Consider the following 23,929-nt stretch of genomic DNA (forward strand, 5'->3'; position numbering starts at 1 on the left):
ATTAACACCCAGTAATGCACACACAACTGCTCCTGGGTGCAGGTGTTCCTTTGCCTCGGAATAGGCACAAATGGGCGTCAACTACATATTTCCGGTTGTGTGGAGCGCCCTGACAGGCTGCAACATGCCAGATTCAAGCTAAATGTAACCTCCACCTATGGCCAAGCCCATGTCCTCTGTCCCATGTCTACGCCTTCGTCTCCATCGCGTCCCGCCGTAACACTTTCACTTATTGTGCCACATACATCGAGTTTCGTGTGCCGCACACAGAACTAAATTCAATTCAATTTCATTTAAAGTTACTTTCGCTGACTGACAGACAGCAAACGACCCTCTCAGCCTAAGCCTAAAACCCATCACAGTGGGCCACAAAAAAGGTGGAAGCATTCTAGCTATTGCTGCGCTGAACTGCAAGTCTTCCCTTAGCACTAATATTTTCTGTTTAGTAACTAATAATGAAATGAAAACGAAATGATCCCACTGTAGCCAACTGCCACCTTACTGGCTTCTGCTTAGTTGCGCATACGCCCCCTGCGCCCACGGCTAAATATGAAATTAAAAATCCATGCTGAAGTGTGAAATGCCTGGGAGCTGTCTGCCAAAGCCTCCACCTCTGAGGCTCGACTTGGAGCCCGGAACCGTGCTCGACGAGAAATCATTCGCCGACGAGTCGCAGAGTGGAGCAAAGGTCTCTAGCGGAAACGGAAATCAGCAGCTAATTAGAGAAAACGAAAATGAACAAAGAGTTCATCACGCAGGGCGGCACGCCTATAACCGCCGAATTGGCCACGGTAATTAACAGTCATCCGGACTTGGACGCCATATGATCCTGTAGATTTTGTGCCATCGTTTAGGATCTGCGCAATTTGGTTTTCGGTACCGCAGCAATTCCCATGCGAGCCGAATGGCTACAGACGTCCTTTGTGTTTGGTGCTCCCAAGGAGGAGCTGGCCTACGGCCTTCGTTCGCCCCGGAACGCCACACGTGGTCTGTTGTCCGTCGTCCAGGGATTCGTTCTGAAGTATCTGCTCTTCGCCCGGAAGACCAGTCGCGTGGCTTCGCTTACCGAGTGCGTTTCCATTTCCGTTTCCGGTTTTCGACTTCGTTTTGCAGAGTGCTTGTGTGTGTTTTTGTTTCAGTCCGCTCCTGGCCACCGCCGATATGCAGAGGGAGGCCTTGTTCTGCGCCCTCTTGGAGATACTGCGCACCATTTCGGACAAGGGCAAGGTCACCATGGTGCTGCCGTCGGAGGACGAGGTGTTCGTGGACCACAGCGCCTGCTATTTCCATGATTCCGTCACCGAGAAGGTACGTGCCACAATTGCATAAGTCAACGTTATTGATCTAATAAAAGCAATACGTGCTTAAAATTATAAAAAAATATCACATTTAAATTCAGAAATTGAAAGGAATTAAACTTGTAGTAAAAGGATGTTATACGATTTGATGCTTAAGTTATAAAATCCTGATCAAATTACCATTTGCAGCTCTATGTTTTCACGCTGTCGCCCAACGACGAGTTGGAATACTTTTTGAAGCGAAATTTCAAATACGTAAGACCCACAAAGTTAACTTACTTACTTGCCCAGCCATTTGATCAAACAGTTTGCACTTAACCTGCCTAAAAGTTTACAGAAGAGGAGACCCCAGGCACCCTGCTGTTTCTATATAGCGCCGTCCTCACGCGATCCATGGGAAAGTAAGATTGAGCCCAAGTGTCCTGTGCATGCAAATGCCATTCTCTGGTTCCAGAGAATCCTTTATAATCCATTTAATCGTACCCCTCGGCGGTGAATACTTTCGAATGTTTTTGCAGGGTTCGAACGGATCTGGACTCGGCCAAATCCTCGCCCCTGACGTCGAGCAATCACGAGGAGGGATCCCTAATGATTGTCACGCTGCTGCTGACGGGACGTGCCACGCCCTATATCCATAATGGTGTTGTAAATGTGGGCGACGAGAGTAGCTATGTGGGTAGCGGATTTTGAAAGATTTTCCTGGGACTGCAATGGATATACTTTGGTTCTTCCAGGCGGTTCCGCAGTACGGCGTCCTCAAACGATGTATGATTGGTCTCCTGCTCTGGGACATCGAGTCAGCTAGCGTAAGTGGACTTAAACTAGGAATTTCTCAAAAACCTTATTTCAAAATCTCAATTTACATTTCTGGCCTACATATATTATATTCATATATTTACTATTTTCATTTACTATTAAATCTTTTATTGTATATTAAATATAAGGCTGCGGTCAATCAGTCCCGTCAGCCGGGCTCGCGACTAAAGACGCCCAACTATCCCATCTGGATAACCAGCTGCACGGGTCACTTTGGCGTGATCTTCAACAAGAATCCGGATCTGTTGCGCAACTATCATGCGGAGTCGCGTTTCGATGTGAACTACTACAGCTGCTCCGGTCACCAGATACTGATGACCATCGACAATCGGACGTACAACGAGCAGGCATTGGTCATGTTGGAGCGACAACCAATCACGCCGGAGAGTACCTCGATGTCCGGAAAGGAGGATGGCGCAACGTCGCCAACGACCGTTTCCGGTGGAGGAGGTGCTGCTGCCGGCGGCGGTGTGGGTGGCGCTAGCGGCGGTGTTGGTGGTGCTGCTAGTGGCGCTAGCGGTGGTAACGATGTGGTCGCCAAGGAGGAGTCGACGCTCAACACGCCGTTGCAGCGTCTGATTCGTACCAAGTGGGAAGAGGCAACTATAAGCTTTCACGTGCAGCCATCGATGTTGAGTTATCTTTTTAGTACCACACAGTAGAATGCAGGATCCAAAAAGCTATAGATACTCCTTTGCTAAAGTCAGAACGATTCACATTTAAGCGCAAGAGATATCATCAAAGTGAATAGAAGATCACAGGATCAGATCAATTAAATTTGTTTTTAAAAAAATAAAAATTTATTTACCTATAAAGGATACGTTTCCAATTGAATTTGAAAGTGAAAAATTAGTATCAGGTTAGTTTTCAAAGCAATTTTATCAAAGCAAAGAACTACATTTATTTTAGATTTATTTTTATTTAATTTAATCATTTTGTTAATCATTAAGCATGTAAGCTTGTCATGTTGTCTCTTGGTCTATGATATAAATCGACTTTCTTGGCGAATGACCAATGCAAAAATGAATTTCAACTGCTTGACATATACTCTATTGGATATAAAAGGTTTTAATTCGCAAACCAAACAAGTAAGTTCCAAAAACCAGTAAGAACATTAAATAATATAACCAGAAAATGGAGTTTTAATATTTTTAAATATCTCTATTAAATCTTTTTGCATATTACCAATATTATAAGAGAAATCGAATACAATATATCTTTAATTCGTAGAGTTAGGGTTTCGAAAAGTCCCAGAAAATAGATTATAGATTTAGTGCCACATATTGTAAGCTTGTTAGACGATGCACCAGATTATTATTTAACTAGCACAAAGATTAGTAGAATTCTACTGTTGCTGTCTTTCCGATGGAAAAATCCGAATTGGTATTTTAAAAAGATACGAACGGTCGAAATTGCGAACCTCGAAACAAAAACGGCGATGGTAAATACACGTAAAATATTCAAAGTATCTAATCAAATGCCGAAACGAGCAAAGGCAGATTTATGAAATGGGGCCACAGCCTTCAGAAATCTGCCTGGATGAGGCCTCCCTTTACGAGAAGAGCGACTGCAGGACTCTAAACCAGTTGATTGATGCTGCCGCCTGAAGCCACTAGAAGATATAATATTATCCAAATCAATGTAGATCACCAACATGCTTCTATTTTCGATACTAACAAAGATTCTGTCAAAAATAAACGAACTTGTAAACCTCTAAAAAACCCAAAATGGTACCATTTCTTGATATGAAGGAATAAAACCATTGTATTGATTACTTTGAAAATTTTTAAGAAAAGTTTATCAATTTATTGAAAGGTATTTGTATTTTGTTAAAAAATGATTGAAGTTCCTTGCTATTTAGCCCTGTCAGGTTTAAACATTTTATGTTGTAGTTTACTTGAATAAGAGAATAGTTTTAGACGTATTTTTCGGTATCTGTAGTATTCATTGAAACATTGTAAGATATTTTTTGAAAAGGTTTAAGTTGCTTAACTCGAGTTTGCATCAAGACTCGGTTGTTATTTTATTTCCGTAAGATTTTGTAAGTACCTAACTAATGTCTTTGCGGCATATCGCATTCCATATTCAATTGTATAAATTGTATAAATCTCGTAATACCATTTGTCAGAGTTTCTTCCCCATCCCTGCGCATCTCCCCGCTTTAGCAGGACTTGTAAAAATTTGGTTACAATATTTGGTGATTAGTATTTACATGTAGGCGATTTCAGTGCAGTTCATAACTTGAATATAAATTTCTATATAAACTTAACTTAGCATACTTATGAGTAGTGAAAAAGTGTTGCTTTGGAAACCCGTTTCGGACGAAAAACAAGACGCATATCTTAGGGATACAAAAGTGTACTTCTCATTCGACAAAAAATCGTGCAGCATTTAGGATGAAATTGATTTTGCCAAACTTTTTGAAGCCATTCAGTTCCATTAGAGCAGGATCCATGCCCCTTACATTGTTTAAACATTGTATGTCGCCTTCGTATCCAATTTTTATTCCGTGCAATTTAAGTGAAGCACGCGATTCAGTTTGCTTTCGCCGGGTCAGGAGGCTCATCCGTGCACGACTTATCTGTGCCGCCTCGAACAGCCATCCATATGTCGGCATGAATTATTAGAGCGCTTGCCCCGGTTCCAAAACGATTCGGGGAACAACCATTTTTTGTTGACACCTTGCCCTAATTGATTGTTGATGTGGTTCAGACCCTGACCTCGCACGAATCCTGCTGACGGCCGTTGGAGGTCCTGGCTGGGATTGGGATTGCTGAATGCAGAACTTGAGGGGCTTTTTCTTTGGTCTAGGAACATCTTATCCAATTCGTTGCTGATGCTTGCTTTTATGGCTGAGAATTCCGTTTCAACTTAGAGCGTAAAACATGTTTAATCTTAAATTATTTACAAAGTAGTCATGGACGCTGCGATATGATACAATAGCTTACTTAAGGTGCGAACAAACAAGGTCTACTGTGCAAAGAATTATCATAGGTATGCGTGCGCTTAGAGCCTAACTAATCATATGATTATGATAATAATGTACACCGACTAATGATCTGATCAATTCTGATTGGTATCTCCGTGCGCCGGATTGTACCTGTACAATCCGTCTGAGCCACGGTCAAAATGCTAGCGAGCCACCGTGAATGCGGCGAGCTACTAGCTAAGCCTAACTAGCTAACTACAGTAAATATCCCTATGGGCGCACCAGTAGCCTATCTATGTGCTCCAGGTTCGTGTTCTTGTAGCGCGTCCTGTTCAGCGCCTGAGCGGGTGCGTTCTTCTTCGTCTGCGTGTGCCACGTGAGAATCTGGAATGATAAATTTATAAATAAAAAATGTAGTTTTACTGGAACTACTCACATCTCTGCACTCGTCCGCCAGCAACTCGATTTCCGCATCGTCAAGTGGTGCCAAGCTGCGTAGGAACCCATCCTCCTCGTATCCCGGCTTGAAGGGCATCTGGGCATTGGGTCGCTCCTTCAAGAACTTGACGCTCACTGCAAATCCAGCCATATCCACTGGATACTTGCGTCCTCCGATCCAGCCATCATAGTAGCCCACCAGCTTGCCCGCCTGAATAATGGGGCTGCTCACTCCGGTCTTTGTGACCAGGCCCACTGGCCACATGGCCACCTTGCTGATGTAGCGCATCTGTACGGAATAGATAGAGTTTATGTAAGAATTTAAATAGTTTCATTCTTTTCCAGTTTCATTTATGCCTCAAGTAGTTAAAGTATCTCTTTGATTGGATTATTAATACTTAAAATTATATATTGTAAATAATTTAACTTTAGCACATTCATTTCAATTCTTTAATCTGCTATACAAAAGTGAAAACAGTAGCTCCGCTCTAACCCCCATTGATCCGAAATGGGCATCCTTTGACCCCCAGTTCGTGTAAATTGTGGTTCGCCCACCTGCTGCTCCTTGCCATTGGCTTACCTGCTCGAATATGCTAATGTCGTAGGTGTTGTCGTCGTCGGCAAAGTAGAGCACTCCCTCGGTGGCATGTTCGCGCAGATACTCGAGGCCCCGATTCCGATTGGAGACGCCACGCGGCTTGGCCTTCTTCGTCTGCTTGTACTTCTCCGGCATGGGCGCTACGGTTACCGATGTGGCGCAATGGATGTGGAATGGGAAGTGGAAATGGGTGCGATGTAGTGACTCGTAAATATCACTTGAATGTGTCCCGGACATGACACAGCACTAGGGCGGCGATGGGGCAGGGAACCAATACTCACCCACCATGTACTCGTAGGGCACTCCGATGCGGTCCAAAGTGTGGCCCACCAGCGGATTCGTCTTGTTGGCGTCCTCGATGACCAGCCAGAGTAGATTCACCACATGTTTCAGCGTATATCCCAGCCGGGTGAGCTCCGCCAGCTGCTCGGGTCGTCGGTAGGTGGGCGTGATTATGTACAGGGGCGGCTGTGGGTCGAGTTCATTTGAGTTGAGTGTCATTAGGTTATCTAACGCAGCGGACTACGGGGCGTATGTATGTGTGCACTGCACTTGGACTGGTTAGGTAGGTTTTAGATGGTAGTTGGATGACTAGGTGGCTGGGTGATTGGGTGCCTGCCTGCCTGGCTGAGTGCCTCGTTAGGTGCCACTGGGTGGTGCGTAATGCGGCGTGAGCAGCTTCTTTTTATGAGCAATTATGCAAATTAATTTACAGCCCAATGACTTGACTAGGCGAAAGCTAGCGAGCCACATCCGCCCATCATTGCCACAACTCGGGTTGCCTAGGCACTGGTTAAGCAATATGGGTCGCGTTTCGCTAGTCAAAGGCACTCGGAAAAATAAAGGTGGAGTATAACTTATAAAAAAGTTAACAAATTAAAAACTAAGCAACTAAAAGAGACTTTATTCAACGAAAAGTTCTTTAAGGCAGCTCAAGGCAGAAAAAGTCAAGCTTATAAATTAATTGGTATGCACCCCCCTTTTTTCGAGTGTAATTCCCATCGTTCCCGATATGATGTGCCTCTGAACCACTGGCCCATTGAACGACTGACGTTGAAAATAAACAAACTGGCGCACTCACTTCGCAAATTGTCCATTGTTGACACACATGCACCCACAGAACAACACCAACCCATACCACCCACCCACATGCAGGGGGTTGGAAAATATAAATGCATTCATTTTGCAAAATAAACTCGGATATTCAAATGAAATGGCAAGAGATAGTGGGAATCAAGGGGCTAGGATGACATGCAAAGTAGCTGGTCTACCACAATATTAGCTTATTTCGAGTAATGGAAACCCTTTTTGATTGATTATACGGAATGTCATATCAAATTAATCAGACATATCATTATGAAGCTACTTGTAAATTGAAAATATTTTCGAGATTATAGTATTATAAAAAATTCTCCTAAGAACCTTTTGAAATATATAAAAACGTTCACGGACGTATTTATTTGTGGCTTATATTTAAGCTATATTATATTGCCACATAAAAAACTATATCTCATTCCTTGATAGGCTTGACCAGTGACATTGAGTGCTGGGCACTGGGAATCGCAGTTAGTGGATGCAACTGGCGCGTGAATATTTTCAATTGGCTTGCATTTTGCATAAATCTGGAATCTAGATCAACAGCCACCCCAGTCGCATTCAATGCTACTCACTTTTCTCTATATATATTTTCCATTGCATTCAGCTGCAGCTGCAGAGCAATTTTCAAATTAGGCTCACGCCAAATGGTAAATGAGTATCTTTTTTTTGTTTGCCACCAGTTGCAGTGTGGCACACCCGCAGTTAGCGCCGCTTGTTGGTTAATATAATGCATGTGATTAACCCAGAAATCGTGATACGGATAGCCGGCAACCAATTTGCACATGCTGGCCAACAAAAGTCGGTTAGATAAACAGCGTCATTTGTACGCCACAGCAGCGTCCCTTTGTGTTTGTTAGCGTGGCCAAGTTGGTTGGTAATATATTTCCATTTAGGACTTTAATGAGTCCATAATTAACAAACTTGGTTTGCAAAATGTGGAGCATAGTGCTGCGCAGAATATTTGCATTTATGTTTGCATAGCTACTAGATATACAATCTTAGTTAAGATGCTCAAGCACTAGTTAGATTTTTGTATATTATATATAAATAAATTATTACTAGCCCATTGCAATTTATTTACATTTAGTGCCCCAATGACCAGCGTCCATTTCACTTGTTGTTGGCAATTAGGAAATTGGAAAAACGGCGTGAAGAAAAGCGATAAGAGAGTGAGTTAAGGGTAAACTTTGCAGTTTGCTATTGAATGCGGGGGCAGGCAAGAAGTGCAACGTTCAGTTATCGAATAATGAAAAGCAGCCAGACATGCACGCGTCAAGTGAAAATAATATGCAGATAAGATCGAAATGCACTTTCAAAGATTAAAACGGAAAAAAGTGAAATGCGGGAGAAAAAAAAGCGATAAATATGCTAAATTTGACTATTTGTGGGTGTTGTGAAGATAAATGTATCTGTAAGTTCAAATACTGCCAATGCTGTGGATTACTTAGATACATTACTTTAGCATTTTTTTTGTTCAGCACTGTACAATTTTTTGTACTCTTTGAAATTTTTGATTTAAAGAGTAATACTATAAATATTAAAGTTACTATTTGTTTCTCAAATTTGTTGGGTAAATTAATTAATTTAAATATCATTTATAAATTTCAATAAATACATATCACAGAATGATTTCAAAATATTTTCATATTTTTTCAAAATTTCGTTTTTCATATTTGCTATTAGATCGATTTTGGGAATTTTTTCTCTCTGTGCATTTTTTACGTGCTCTGCTAGGACTTTGATTGTGTCAATATATTTACGGGCAGGGATGCGGCAACAAATGTTGGTCGAGTCTTATGGCCGTTTTCCATGTGGGAGGCAGTGGGCGTGGTCGCCGCGGACAGTTTGGCGCTTGTTTTGGCCGTAGTTCTTGTTGTTGCTAACAATTTGGTTGTGGCCAAGCCACTGGCTGTCGTTCTTGTTGTTGTGGTTGTGGTGCTTGTTTTCATGGTTGCAGTCTTTTGATGGCCACCCAACGATCCCGATCGCGATTCCGATTTAAATGACGGTATTGTGGCCGCTAATGATACCATGCGAATGGAGGAGGTGGAGGATGCGCCCACTTTTTGGCCCACACTGCCCACTGTGCCGGTTGTTGTGGTTGTTGGTGTCGTTGGAGCTGTTGTTGTTGTGGTGCTTGTTGTTGTGGAATTGTTAATGGTATTGAAGGAACTATTGGCCATTAGCAGGGAAATGGGTGACCACAAATATGAGGCGATGTATGAAGATGATTTCTCCTGATGCTACAGTTTGGTTCACAATAATTGGGTTAGTGAAGATCGAAGGAAATGGAGAAAAGAACACAGAGAAAACATTTCAATAGTATTTGCTCTAGTTTGGGAGGTGGAAAACAACAAAAGAGCCAGCTGTCTCAACACAAAGTTTAACCCATTTATAGTTTATTTTTAAAGCACGTTTTACTCTAATCTTAATTCTACTTTACTCTTTTTAGCAGCTGACTTTTTATTTCGTGCTTCTACCTGTTTGCTTTGCTATCCATTTTTTATTGCACTTCAAACAAGTGATATATAAGTATAAATACACAATCTGTAGCTACACATGTTCTTTTATTGTTGCTTGTTTCCTCTTCATAAGATATTTAGTTATCTTTATGGTTTTGTAGCTTATATCGTTCACTTTCTATTGTTATTTTTATGCAAAGTAAACAGTACATATTCCCACGATTTATTTTACTGAAGGCATTATCTTAACTAGTTGCCAATTAAAAGACTTAAACTTACTTTCAATTTCACTTGTCAGATTGCCTGCTTGTTCCATATTTTAGATTAGTTTAATCAACCTTTCGCAACCAGAGAATGATATCTGACATCGATATCGTTCAAAGGCAAAAAATCATATAAATCATATCATATGAAACTGTTATTACGGAATATGTGATGAAGAAATTTGTAGTGGAATATTGTGCAATAGAATACTGGCAACTTTCAATTAAACAAACATTATCCAAGTCACGCAGAGAAAAGGAGAAAACATATCTTAAATCCTATTTGGAGTTCTTCTACATACTCTTTTTTCAAATATTAATAATAATATATTAAATATATGATGTACACTTTAAAATCAACTAAAAATGTGGTTCATGTCAACATATTGATGGCATGCCCGTTTAAATTTCTAATTTAATTTTATAATTTAATAAAAATTAATTTTCTCGCAGTGCAGATATGTGAACTCACCTTGACAACCTCGCTGGCGGCGAAGGGTTCGCGGGATATGTGGTACTGATACAGCGCCATGTAGATGCAGGTGGTCAGGATGAAAATGGTCAGGTACATTTTGATGGATTTGCCCAGTGACATCTTGCCGGCGACGGCCACGTTGCCACCGGCATTGATGCCACTGTACGTGCCGAGGCTGGTGTAGTTGCCGCCCTTCATCCTGGTCGCCGAATCTGCTCGCTGAATCCTCGTCCTGTTGCGCTTGCAGCCCGTGTTGCAGTTGCAGCCTGTGTTGCAAGTGGTGTTTTGATTTCTTGCGTTACGCTGCTTTGGTTTTTCCGTAGCATTCGTTCGTTTTCGAATTTTGTATAATATTTTTGCTCTGGCCCTTTTTGTTTGTCAACTCCGCCGTTTCGCTGCCTTTGCGGTTTTGATTTATTTTATTCCATTCCATTTACTGACTATCTGCCTTCAACGCTGTGTCGAGCGGAAGGGGCGGGACGGAGGCGGGAGCTGGGGGGCGGCGGGCAGCGCAAGGGGGCGGGACGGTCGACGATAGGGCGTGCTGCTCGGTACGCAATGAATTCTGAAATTGTATGGTTATTATGTTTATACTGGCTTTATCGCAATTGCCTCTCCATGTATCCATATGGGCATCTATATGTATGTACACATATATATATAAATGTACATATGTATATAAATACTAGGCAGCGATATCGGTTTTTGTTAATGGTTTTACTATCGTACTCCAACTTAGCTGAATGGCGAAACTAAAACTTACATTTCATAGAACTATTCGGCGCATGGGAAACCTGAAAAAATTTAGAAAATTAAGGGGAAGTTAGTGTTGTTAAATAATACTTTATGACAAAGGTAATTAAAAATGTGAATACGAAACTATCAGCACAAGTTTTCTTGAAACCAAAATGGCATAAAATATATTTAAAAGTATTATACAATTACGAACACATAATACCCCTATTGAAGTTGTTTATCAATAAACCGAAACATGAAAAAACCACCTAACTTTGATTGTTTTTTTTAATAAACATGTCCAACATATCCATCATTATCAGCTCTTCGTTTTTCGCCAGGGAATAATTCGTAAAAAAAAAATTAATTTCAGAAGAGATAAGACGAAAAGCATTTATCTAAGTCACTGATGTTGTGTTATCATTTCATTGCTGTGCGTTTGCAAAATAAAAAAAATTGTTCGATACGGTTTCGAACTAAATTTTGATTGATTTGTGTTTTGACTTTAGGGTTTTAATTTAATTAGCTCATTGCGCAGCATTTAAAGCGCTTAAAAATAAGTTCGGAAAAGCTTACAGCTAATGCAAATGCCAAAACCAAATTTGTTATCAGCTATTGCTCATTGTATTATGATAGCATATCTCAAAAACGATTCTTAGTTCGTTTTGAGTGCAATAGCTTGTTAAGTACTGAATTTTAAACATTGTTTCAAAATGGGTGTGAGTGGAGATGTGATAGTTGCAAATTAATCATGAATGCACACATTACATATGTATGTATGTTCCGATTAAAGATATCCATGTTGCATACTTAACAAGTGTATCTATCGCTTTAATAGTTTGCATTTTTCCTGCTGTTGTGCTAATCTAACTTGTGCCCAAAGCCAAGACCTCCTACTAACCCTTTCGACTCCACTTGCCACACTGCCATTGTAATTTGCGCAAAGTTGTTAACAACAGCCTGGGGAAATGAGTGCAAGGGAAGAGGGGTGCTATCAGCTGGTAGCGGAAGTTGTTTTCCCGCCGACCTACAAGCACATGCACTTATATACATATACATATGTACATACACATAGTACGTATACGCCTGGGGTACGCGCACTGGCGATTCTTACAGACTTTTCCAATTATGATGGGGCGCGGCTGTTGGGTTCCTCGCGTGTTTAAGCGTTTTTTAAAAACCATTTTCGCCGTTTTTTTTTTTGTTTTTGATATGAAAGTTCAATGGCCAATTGGAAATGTGCTGCGCTTTGCATGATTCCAACAAAGTTGGGCGCCGTTTTGTTCGTCGCTTTAGTTGCATTTGGTTTTGTGCTCGACTCTGTTCTGTTTTGCATTATTTTTCAATCTGTATGCAATTAAAAAAAACCTATTTTGAAAATCAGTTGTTAAGCTGTTGTTAATGTTTAAGTGATTATCTTAGTGAAAGCCATCATTAGTGTATCTTTAAGCTATATATATTAAACGTTATATTTACTCACGTCTTAATATGGCATGGAAATTTCATAAATACTTTTAGTAATAAACTCTGAACTTGCTATTACTAAATTCCCACTAAATCTAAAAACGAAGCAGATGGTTTGCATTAAATCAATTTATCGGATATAGTGTTCCAATTGGAACATATGTTGTTTTTATCTATACAGACTTATGTATGAAGTTACAACATAGTAATAATTGCTTATAGATATACCACTTATTCGACAGAGTTTAGGGAAGTACGCACAATTTCAAATTTATGCTTGCAATAAATTTGATTACTATTATTATCATAGATTATCAACCATGCGTACAATTTTATGAGTTCTTATCGAAGGCGTAATAAAAATTTAGGGCTAGATATAAGCTATATTAAGTGTTTTCCCTTTTAAACTTTTGTGAGGTGTTTCGGAAATAAATATTCTGTTGCTTGGCTGTCAACATACTCGATAGTATAGTGGTTAGAATGGTTCTTACAAGAAATGTATTTTATTTCACTGTCACATTTTCAATGAATTTGTAACATGCTAGAAAATCCTCTCCCACAAATTTCAACAGAACAAGCAATTTTAATAAATCTGAATGCCTTGTCCAAACAAAACAGAGTCGAAAATGCAATTATCAACAAATACGGCAAATCTCTTTGTGCCCGTTGGCAGAAATTTCAGACATTTTCTCGGCTTTGGTTTTTAATGAATAAACAGGATGACCGAGTGGGGGGAATACGGATATAAGGATGCGGAAACAGGATCACGAACCATGGCCGCTCGCCCGGAAATGGGAAATCATTTTGGCCAAACGTCAAAGCAAGAGCACAAATGAAAAATCTGGACGGGCACAATTTAATGTCAGAACTTAACCCATTTACATGACAATTCCAGTACACCGAGGCCAACAAATAAAGCCGCAATGGAAATGGAAACAACTGGGTGTACATATACATACATACATATATGAATGCATCCCAGCCAGACGGGGCATGGTTAAGTGCACTGCGCAAAATTATCAGCAAGTATTAAAGTTACAAAGATGCAAAATGGTTAAAAAGCAGACAAACATGTGCTTTTTATCACACTTCTTAACAAAACTTCAAACTATTTATGTTCACCTTCATTAAGTTTATTACCTTCATTAAGAATTATATTACACCTAACAATGTGATTGAATATTAAAAAAGTTTTAAAAGTGCTTGCTTTTAATGGTAGATTTTCCTGTGTAGTCTGGTGTAGTGGGCGGTGGAGTGCGAAAACAAAATACCGCACAAGTGGGTGCCAAGTGCTGACGCAGGGAAAGCCGGAAAATGGTGGCTGTGGGTGTGGAAGTTACGAAATGGAGCACTCTGCCATGACCAGGGTTATGGAGAGCGGCGTCGAGGAGATGCAGCGAGCACCAGGCACAGGCTCTCGAGCACCCGGATGCCATTCGAGAGCGCTGCCACGACGTGTCCTTGAATGGACGCAACCACCCACACACACACACACAGCTCCACAATGGGCGGCACAGTGGGTGGCGACACAATGGGGCACAAATGTCAGAGTGCAATATCACAATATTTTATTATTATTTTATTTTTGTAATGCCAGAATTAAAGATGTTGGCATTTGTCACGTATCGTTGACAGCTCATCCTCATCGAGCCTGACTTGTGGCACAAAATGTTGATAAACATGTTCACGCTCTTTATAAACAATTGCCTTTTTGAAATAATTTAGTACAAAGAGAGCTAAACCTGAGATTTAATAAAAAAAAAATACAGAACACCATATAGATTAATTTTAAAGTAAGTAGTGAGTAATATCTAAAAGTGTTTCATTTACCAATAAACAATCTAACAAAAGCAACCACTTGACTTTTACTAGAAATAATTTAAACAAATTTCAAATCTAAAAAAGATATAACTTAACTTAAGTCCATTTTGAAGAGCTATAACCAAAGGACTCTTTAAGGATATACTGAGTAAAACAACATTGCATACTTATACCCCCATCACGCCTTCAATAATTAAAGTGAAAACACGCTATGAACTACTGAATTGGAATTTTTGTGGCATGGCGGAATTCAAAGTGCTTTTTGAATGTCCGACCACTAGCTCGTTTTGCGGCAAGGACACGCATTTGGGAGTTATTTCGGAAATGAAAGTGCCTCCTCGCCTTTATTTCTATTTTCCATCTCGGGCCATTTTCAATTTCGGCCATAAGCGCCAAATGAAATAGCCCACTGTGGAGAGCCATCAAAATGACGCCGGCAACGCAATTTCTCCTTTTTCATCATTGTATTGGTGCTCAGAGTGTTTGTCGGTGTGCGTGTGCGTCTGTCTGTGTCTGGCTAAAAACAATTGCATAATACTAGGGGCATGTGCATTTGGGAGCTGTGATAACTGACCAGCTATTTAAACCATTTCGGTTAATCGTTTTTTAAAGTAATTCTTACTAAAATTACCTGTTGAGATAACAACTTTCCAGTGTATTTAACTAATTGTTGTTGCTTAAGCAGCACATTTAAGGTTTCCACAAATTGAATGAGCATGAGAAAGTATTTTAGGTTTCTTTTATAACTTTAGGTAAAGAAAAACTTTAAAGGCATGCAGAAAATGCATATTTCTTTTAATTTAGATGGGAACATTCAGCACACCCTTTTGAGAAATATTTTCTTATTTATTTAAATGATATATAGCTGTTCTTAGACACTTCACTTTGCAACAGAAAGAAAGAAAATATCTGGGAAATATTAGCTTGAAAAGGGCAGAGTTGAAGTTGCAAGTTGCTCGCATTTTGATTTGTGTTGCAAGCTTAGGAGGAGCTTCAACCCGGACTTGACACATCGGCATTACCCAAGCGCATGGCATTTATCTAAGTGCGAAAGGGATTTTCAGGATCGAGCAGGATTCTTTCGAGCCAACAGCGACCACCCGCCAGAACATATTTCAAATTTAATGGATTAACGAATGGATTTCCCGAGCGGACGGAGAACGGAGGTGGCCCCCGTATCTGAATGCCTTTATGGTCATGTGAGTTATGGTGCATAGAGTCATTTATATCCGGTTTGGTGGCAGCTCTCAAACGCAATCAATGGAAACGTGCCACAAATTCTTAAGAGCCGCGCTCCGCTGCTTCTATATATACATATATATATATATACTTTTTTGGAGTTCCCTGCACTTCGTGCTTGATGAAGTGGGAAAGTAAGTGCATGTATGCCATCCATCAAAATTGATGTATTGCATGTGCATACGAATATAGAGTCTGCGCTTTTAAAATTCACATTTTCAACACATTATTTTTTTTAAATATTATACAAAATTCAACACACTAACTAATAGTCACCGAACAAATACAAGTACCAACCGCGTTTAATAGTCGACTAAATGGTTGTTTACTAAACATGATTCTGGTTATTTTGAAATAAGCCACCAGAACATGATACGATCATATTTGGTTTTCGCTAACATGTGTCAAATCCATTGTTCACACTGAATATACCATGAAAATTAACACAATTTTAACACTTTTATTTAGTATCTGCTATATTTAGCTTTGCCTCAGAGCCCAAATGGCAAAATTATCAGTAAACCCATTTCTCAAAGTTTATTTAAAATTTACACAAGGTGTGTGTGCAACTTCGTACAGTGGTTTCGAAGAACTGAACAAAAAAAAGGGAAACCTGTATAGATAAGCTTCGTTGCAAATTACCCATCAAATTGATTAATAACCTATGCTACATATCGCATATCGGTATGGCAGAGATTTTCAACCATAAAGGAGTCAAACTGTGGGGCATTTATCAAATCATAGCTGCCACACAACCATATACATATACACCTATTCAGATCCAATTTTCCCGAATATCGTGCGAATAAAAGGAAAAGTGTGCCTCGCATAAAATCAACTTTACAGCACATCCATAAAATTTATGACAACAAATTAGTGAGCTGCGACTAATGGCTTATACAGACATGTCTGGGTTGGGCTCGATTCGATGAGCTATTAGGCTAATGCCAATAAAGGATACAGTGGAGACAATAAAGGACATTCGGAAATACTTGTAAACATTTCCATAGGAAAAAGTAGAAACTGGTATATAATTTTGATGGTTACTTTAATCTTTAACTTATAACAGTGTATATTAAGTTATCAGCTAATTTCCTTAGCATTAGCATCCACTAGTTTTTAGTTGTATCTCAAAATAACAAGAACATAGCAGCTGCTTACATCAATTAACAACGACAGATAGATTAAGCTAGTAAAGATATAGAAAGTCCCATATAATTGATATATCAACAGCTGTTCAAACTTTTGGATATTTTCCTAGAACTTTGAGCAACTTTAGAACCACTGTGGCCACCAGGTACTCCCAAATTCTAGGCCTATCCGCCGGGAATCATCAACCGTCATCAATCGAACTTTGTGGGTGGTGAATGGGTGGTCATAAGTTGGGAAAACTGTTGCGTGAATTTGGGTGCGCCTTTGGTTCTTTTGTTTTTGTGGGCGCAACAGCTGATATAGTAAGCTGAAGTTCGTCCCACAAGAATTCTTTTGTTGGTTAAACTATTTGAAAGTTATAATCAATGGTGTGACTAGAACTTTCTTCGTGATTTGCATGTTAAATCACATTCACCTTTCTTTATCAGCAGCGACAAAAAAAAAACACTTAAGGCAATTAATTAGCGACCAAGCCAATTTGTGGTTTGATTCCCACATCAATTAGTAATCAGTTTTTCAGTTTGATTTTATGTAAGAAAATCACGAGAAATATTCTCGAAACTTAATGAAAATAAACGACCCACTAAATATATATATGGAAATCGAAAGCGGTGACTACAACATACATACGTGCTCTTTTTTTATCATGCAAATATAATTGATGACTTTTATATAATTTTACGCTTACTCATTACGAAATAGATTTTTATGGGTAATAATTAAAAACAAAACTAGCAGAACATATGATTATTAATGTTCTTTTGCACTGACGTACAGTTCACACTAATTAAAACTACTGATAAGAGTTGAATTTCCTCAAGATAAAACACATTAATTTTGTGTATGCCCAAAAGTGACCGGAAGCAGTCCAGGAAAAGAATGCGATAGCAAAAGAAAAATCGACCTTCTAATTTCGAGTTCAAAATCTATACATTAATGTCAAGATATCACTTCGTCACTATTCAGATTCTACGTTTTCTAAATACCCTTAAAAGTATCTGCTGACTTGTCAGTGTAATTTTTTATGTTCCCTGTAATTTCTCTCGAACAGAGAAAATAGAATAAAATGCAATAAATCAAACCAGCTCATGTTTGTCTTCCATTACCTGGCAAAAAGTGCCAGTGCCTTATCATCCTTTCAAAATGATATCCTTTGAAAGGGGAGCAGACATGGCTGGCAATCCTGGGATGTGTCCAGTGCATAATCAAATTGAGTTTACAAAAGATTTCATTCTGGCTAAAATTGCTAAATGGAAAACGAATAAAAAAAGCACTGTTTTCATTTGGTTTTGCTCGAATTGAGATTGCGCCAGAAGACTTGGGTGAAGTTCATGGCTCTTGGCCAAAAGGAAGGAGGAAAGTGAAAAACTGTCCAAATTGCCAATTAAATTACAAGGCAGGGCCAGAAAACAATGTGAGAAATGGCAATGCGGACACGGGCCCAATAAAAGTCCAAAACCAAAAATCGGTTCCAGTTAAAATTGCATTTTCCCAGGGGGGTGGGGGGTGGTGGGTGGTAGTGACAACAGCTGAGCTGCGAAAGTCGCAAGCAAAACAGAGTAAAAAGCGCATTTCAGGATGCGGAACCGGGGGAAAATGGATGGAAAATGGGGGAAAACACATGAGTTGGCTGAAAACGAAAAAGTAGCCGCAGAGGCGCCGGCACTTGGCGCCGGATTTCCTCGATGATGACACACACAAATACAAAAAAAAAGAAAAAAAAAAAAAACAAAAAAAACTAAAGAAAGCACACACAAACTTGTAGCAACTTTCTTTTCAGTTTGTTTTCCTACTTTTGGGCGATTTTTTGCTGCTCGGCCGCACAAAACTTGCCATTCTTGGCCGCAAATTCAATTTACGTTTATTTGCGAAAATATTGCCGCTGTCCTTGGTGTCCTGGCTATAGCCACGCCCCCCTCTCCTGTGAAGCTCCTTTTCACGCTCTGTTTTCTATTTTGCAGCACACTCACACACACAGACGCATGCACAGTTGGCATTTTTAATTTCCATTGCCGTTCGAAATTGCTTTTGAAATGGCATTTTAAAAATTTAATTGCCAACAATCCAAGGAAGATGCCTTCCAGCAGCGTCTGCGAGTCCTGTCCATTAGAGCAACTGCTTCGCCAAATTGCCAGTCACCGGCTACACAGGGAGAAAAACTATAACGAAATTTATATGAAACTATTTCTAGAAGAATTCACTTATTGAAAAGCACAAAGGCAGGCAATAAGAACAACATTTTTACCTTATGTTGTTCTATTTCATTAATAAGGACAGTATTTGCTATAAGTTACTAAAAGATAGTTTCTTTTTAAATTTTAATACATTTTTTCACCGTGCAAAAGATGGCGTTCTCGTTTTCGTTTCTGTGTCATGTTTGTCAAATTGACTGAAGTGAAGTCCTTTCGCCTACATGCCCACCATCCCCCTGCTCCCCTTCTTGTTAATGTCCTGTCCGCTCCTTGTCGCTCCTGTTTCTTTTCCGTTCTGTGCTGTTTACGCAGTTGTTGGTTTTCTTGAGAAGAAAGAAATCAGAGAGTCTGGAAAAGCGAAGAGGATAGGAAAATGCAAGCCATGCCTATGACATTTACGAGGGATTCTCGATGAATAATGCGGTAACTGGTTAGGAAATCCCACTTAAAATTAATTGAAATTGGATTGGCCCGACTTTTTCTAGATTGAAAGCGATAAAACACACATTTTTTTCGCCCGACTTAAGCATTTTTTATAGTTTTGAGTAAAGTTAATATAATAATTAATAAATTTAATGCTGGAAATGGCTTGAAACATGGAAATTTAAAGGTAACTTTTGCGAGCAAAGTTGCAACTTCTTTTTGCCACTTTTTTGAGCTGCCTGTCAGAGCTTCAGGAGCCAACGAAGTGTGCAGGACATTTGACAGTTCGTTGAGAGTAGGATTTTCCTGATGAAATTCAGGGTAGCTGGAAAATCACCGCTAATGAGTGCGGACTTTCCACTGTGACGCATTTCAGCCGAATTTGCAGCTCTTTGAGCCAACCACTCGACGTTCTCGCGGCGGAAAATGAATAATAAAATGGCAATTAAGCCACAAATTGATTGATATGCAAATCTATCCAATTACTGCGATGGCATATTTTTAAAATGTTTATCAAAAAATGGTTGGCAACATAAAAAGTTATTCGCTCGAATGGCGAGCGCGATAAAAAGCCGCGCATATGAATTTTATATCAAAGCATTTTGTTTCATATAAATGGATTTTTAAAATTTTTATGCCGGCAAAACGTAAACAATAAAAATTCGTATTAAAGACATTCCAGCGTTCACGGGTTTTATAATTTAATCTACGCTATTAGTCATTGTTAAATTCGGTTAATTGTTATTAATTGCTGCTGGTTAGCATATTTAATTAAATTACTGTCATTTAATTATATTTTAGCACATTAGAGTTTAGTTTTTGTAATCGCACAACACATTTGTATTTTAAAATTTTACAAATTTAAACTACCATATGGCGTTTTAGCTTTAAAAGTGATTAATTTTAATTCCGCGCAAACTCGCTGCGAAATTCGCTTTAATGGGGCACAAGCATAAGTTGGACAAAAGCTCCCCAGGCGAGGCTTACACAATAAACCTTTTTTTAAATAAGCAAGAAGGATTTCAACGCAATCCTAATTGTCATAATCATGAGGGGAGACACTTGAACGTCCTTTGCGGCGTCAAAAATTAAAACGTGACACAAATTACTCGCTCGGCCTGCGTCGCCGCCGGGTGTCCTTTGCCTACCGCCTACCTCCTCCTCCTCCATTCCCCTTCCCACTCACTCAAATGTCATTAACCAGGACATAGGCGTGCAAGAAAGTTGATGAGTGGGGGGGTGGGCTGAGCACTGGGCTGGGCTCTGCCTGTTCCAACCGCACTGCGCCTGTCCCGCGGGGCGCTCCTCTGTCCAGGATCTGTCCCAATGTCCGCGTCTCAGTCGGTGTCCGTGTCAGTGACGATGGATGTAATTCCTCATGCGCGTACGCCGGCAAAAGCCCATGGTCACGGAAAGAAATTGCACGAGATTTTTGATTTAACGAACAAACCTACCAAAAGTTAGCTAGTTAACTTAAGTACTAACTATTAATTATGCTACTTATAACCTACATTCAAATTATTTCATTCCTTTTCATAGTTTTCAAGCAGCAAAGGGAGCTTGAATTTGAAACAAAAGTTAGTTTTGCCCATTAAAATATTTTAGTAAAAGATCAAGCTCTTCTCACACGTAATTTCTGCCAGTGCACGTCTAGTACAAATAGCCACCCACTGCTTGTGCCGCCCCAACATATTGCCGCACCTCGGGGAGCCTTTGTTAATCATTTTGCCTCTGCTCGCAGATTTCGCACGCACGCACATGGGCGTGGAGAAGGAGGAGAGGCTCCAAGTGGGGGGCACTGGGCCAACATTTGCATATGTGCCTTCCAGAGAGGTGCATCATTATCCATCCACCTGCCCCGGGCCAGCTCAGCAGCTGGTTTCTTTTATGATGATTGCTGGGCTGTAGACTTGATATAGAACTTCAAGCCCTTAAAGAAGTCCTCTTCAAAGGAAGCCAATGACACTTCAAGCGAGGGACTCTTGTTCTGGGTCAGCAAACTAATGAAAATCTGATTTGGTCTAATGTTTAAACTTATAACTTTAAAGCATTTCAAAAATAGAAAGCTCTTTAACAATTCTTTATCATTTCCACATGTTTCTTGTGGTCTAGTTGGTAAATATTTGTGAGGCATTCGCCTGCAGGAAAATCTTGGAAAGCTACAAACAAATAAAAAAGAACATGACACAAAATTCTGGAACATATGGAAAACTAACCACTGGAATGCTAATAGTTTTAAATTGTGTTAAACTTTAGATTTTTATTTGTCTACCCTAAAACTTCTAGCAACTTAACAACAGAACTTTGTAACTAACATTTAATTGTGTTCACCTAATAGTAATAAAATTAATATACCAAAACACGTAAGCTGCAAAAGATATTGAATTTATTTAAATGCCCGACACTCAAATGCACTACAAATTTATGGGCCATATAATCAAGTGTGGAAACTTGCGTTCTCGAACCTTAAGCACTGAACTTGCCACCATATGTTTTCCCACTGAGAGGAAGTTTCACACATGCTTGGCCACCCCCCCTCCCCCACACACACCCTAAGACGCCTCTGAGCCCTCCCTAACTTTTCCACAGCCCCTTTCCCGCCCACTTTTTTCACAACCCATTAGCAGCTGCTCACGGCGACGAGCAAGGAAAATCCAGCACCCGCTAATAGAAAATATCAAGCAATCGGCACACACATGCGAACTTAGCTCCACGGAAAAAAAATTAATAAATAAATAAATACGTATGTATACCGCATATAATATATTGTTAGTGAGCAGTTTTGACAACTCAAGGCTAAGACTCGGCTTGGTTTTCAGGTAATATGCAAATATATGATTAATATATTGAGTGAGAAGATACATTTAGTGAAGACAGCTTCGAAGTTACTGAAGAGCAGTAAAGAAGTATATTAACTAACTTAACTTAATGTGGTTCTTTTCCAACTAGTGTTAGTAACATTATTTCCTGAGGTGAAATGCACTCGGTGCCTAAATAACGGAAATCAAATGATTTTTGGTAATTGCGTTCGATAAGATTATGTTTGTAAAGTGGAGAAAATGGTATTTCTCGCCGTGTGCCGCGAAATTATAAAGGGGTGGGGTGGGGCATGTGGCACTCACTATATGGCACTCACCTGGAACGTGGAACTCCACCTCGCCATTTGGCTGGATACCGGAAATCTCTGTTGGCTGCTCATCAAAATCGGGGGATACAGCCACTTTCGGTTTTTAGTGCCGACTTAAAATTGTGTTTGTATTTCTATGGATTTTCCAGACTGTCTGGCTGGGTTTTTCTTTCTTTTTATTTTATTTTATTTTTTGTTCAAAAGAGCAAATGTTTTGCAGAAATGGAAGTACCCTTATGTGTCCCTGTTGTTTATGTTGTTGTTGCTGCTGTTGTTGTTGTTCCAACGGTTGCCAAAGCAACAACAAAAAAACTTGGCCAACAGGAGCGGCTGAAAGCAGAAACAACAAAAACATCAGGTGTGAGGAAAGCACACACACAGACACACATACACATTTGTGCACACATAAGGCAATACTCGCCAAGTGTAAATAGAGTAATAAAAAAAATGTAGGGAAATGAAACAGGAAAAGCAGGCGGAAGAAAAATCGAAGCATGTCCTGCGACAGAAAGAGAGAGCGCCACAACGAGCAACAGAGAGTCAGAAAGAGAGAGAGAGAGAGCGAGTAAACTTTCGCCTTTTTTGTTTATTTCACAGGCACACACACACACACGAATGCACGCACACACTTTTCCAGGATGCGGCTTTTTTAAATTGACCGACTCGATAAATTTGCATTTCTCTTTGCCTTTGCCACTCATTTATTGCTCTCCCTACTTATTTCGGTTTTTATTTCCAGCGTCATTTTTGTTATTTTTAAACACGCACTTTGCGCAACTAACTGTAAATGTACCGCACATCACCCACACACGAAGTCTGCAAACTGGAGTCTTTTAAATTTATCGAAAGTATTCTCTCAATTTCAGTTGCATTTAAACAACAAACTTATTTATTTCGTTATATTTGTTTGGCCTTTAAGCCAATGTCCGCTTAGTTTATTTAGCACTTCCTATTTTATTAAAAATCGAGACGAACCAGCTGCGCGGACGAAAATCGAGCAATAACATAGAGCGTGCTTTGCCAAGCGTTTAAATACACTTTTCTTTTGGGGTCGTTCGAACTCCCGCAAGTTCGAAGCCTTGGGCTCGATGCAACAACAGTGCGCAGTGGTTCGACTTCGTAACATTCTTACGAGTTCTGTAATCAAACTACGCTGTTAGCCTCTAATGTTAAATAAAAAAAAATTCAATTGAAATATGTTTTCTTGTTGAATTTTAAAATACGGTAGCGTGGATATCTTTATTTAGTAGAAATGTTTTTTTTTAAAGATATACATCTTTGATTAACTAATTTTGAATTTCATATAGATTCATTTATTTTAAATTTCACTACAGAAATTTTACTGTGCATTCTGTCAAGTGTCTGCTGTAAATGTTTGCTAACAGCAGAAGTCTGCGCA

General features: G+C 39.7%; 2 protein-coding genes across 3 annotated transcripts; one reads left to right on the forward strand and one right to left on the reverse strand.

Annotated features, from left to right (window-relative positions):
• Positions 1–649: 649 nt before the first annotated feature.
• Positions 650–3,897, forward strand: LOC6737637 (inactive ubiquitin carboxyl-terminal hydrolase MINDY-4B). Its single transcript, XM_016171300.3, has 8 exons — positions 650–791; positions 855–1,069; positions 1,140–1,308; positions 1,488–1,553; positions 1,629–1,699; positions 1,817–1,970; positions 2,033–2,104; positions 2,243–3,897. The coding sequence occupies exons 1-8, from the start codon at positions 735–737 to the stop codon at positions 2,774–2,776; spliced, it is 1,338 nt and encodes a 445-aa protein (XP_016031407.1). The 5' UTR covers positions 650–734; the 3' UTR covers positions 2,777–3,897.
• Positions 3,886–22,860, reverse strand: LOC6737638 (galactosylgalactosylxylosylprotein 3-beta-glucuronosyltransferase P). Of its 2 annotated transcripts, XM_016169774.3 has the most exons (8): positions 22,540–22,860; positions 11,141–11,171; positions 10,375–10,942; positions 8,938–9,420; positions 6,361–6,547; positions 6,062–6,219; positions 5,480–5,770; positions 3,886–5,427 (listed from the first exon to the last, which is right to left on the reverse strand). In XM_016169774.3, exons 3-8 carry the CDS (start codon positions 10,573–10,575, stop codon positions 5,314–5,316), a joined length of 1,434 nt encoding a protein of 477 aa, XP_016031408.1. In that variant the 5' UTR covers positions 10,576–10,942; positions 11,141–11,171; positions 22,540–22,860; the 3' UTR covers positions 3,886–5,313. The 2 variants fall into 2 exon arrangements, with proteins under 2 accessions (XP_016031408.1, XP_016031409.1); XM_016169775.3 differs by lacking the exon at positions 8,938–9,420 and having other exon boundaries at positions 22,540–22,856.
• Positions 22,861–23,929: the final 1,069 nt, after the last annotated feature.

The sequence above is a fragment of the Drosophila simulans genome, chromosome 3L, assembly GCF_016746395.2.
Source record: "Drosophila simulans strain w501 chromosome 3L, Prin_Dsim_3.1, whole genome shotgun sequence".
Taxonomy (NCBI): Eukaryota; Metazoa; Arthropoda; class Insecta; order Diptera; family Drosophilidae; genus Drosophila; species Drosophila simulans.

Bases quoted from the DNA above. Each gene is read 5' to 3' on its own strand.
- LOC6737638 (XM_016169774.3), bottom strand. From the start codon at position 10,575: ATGAAGGGCGGCAACTACACCAGCCTCGGCACGTACAGTGGCATCAAT. The intron at 6,548-8,937 runs GTAAATATATTG...CTCGACCCACAG, and splicing joins TTGTTGCCGCATCCCTGCCC to CCGCCCCTGTACATAATCAC. The intron at 5,428-5,479 runs GTGAGTAGTTCC...TTATCATTCCAG, and splicing joins TGGCGGACGAGTGCAGAGAT to ATTCTCACGTGGCACACGCA.
- LOC6737637 (XM_016171300.3), top strand. From the start codon at position 735: ATGAACAAAGAGTTCATCACGCAGGGCGGCACGCCTATAACCGCCGAA. The intron at 792-854 runs GTAATTAACAGT...GCCATCGTTTAG, and splicing joins TAACCGCCGAATTGGCCACG to GATCTGCGCAATTTGGTTTT. The intron at 1,309-1,487 runs GTACGTGCCACA...TACCATTTGCAG, and splicing joins ATGATTCCGTCACCGAGAAG to CTCTATGTTTTCACGCTGTC.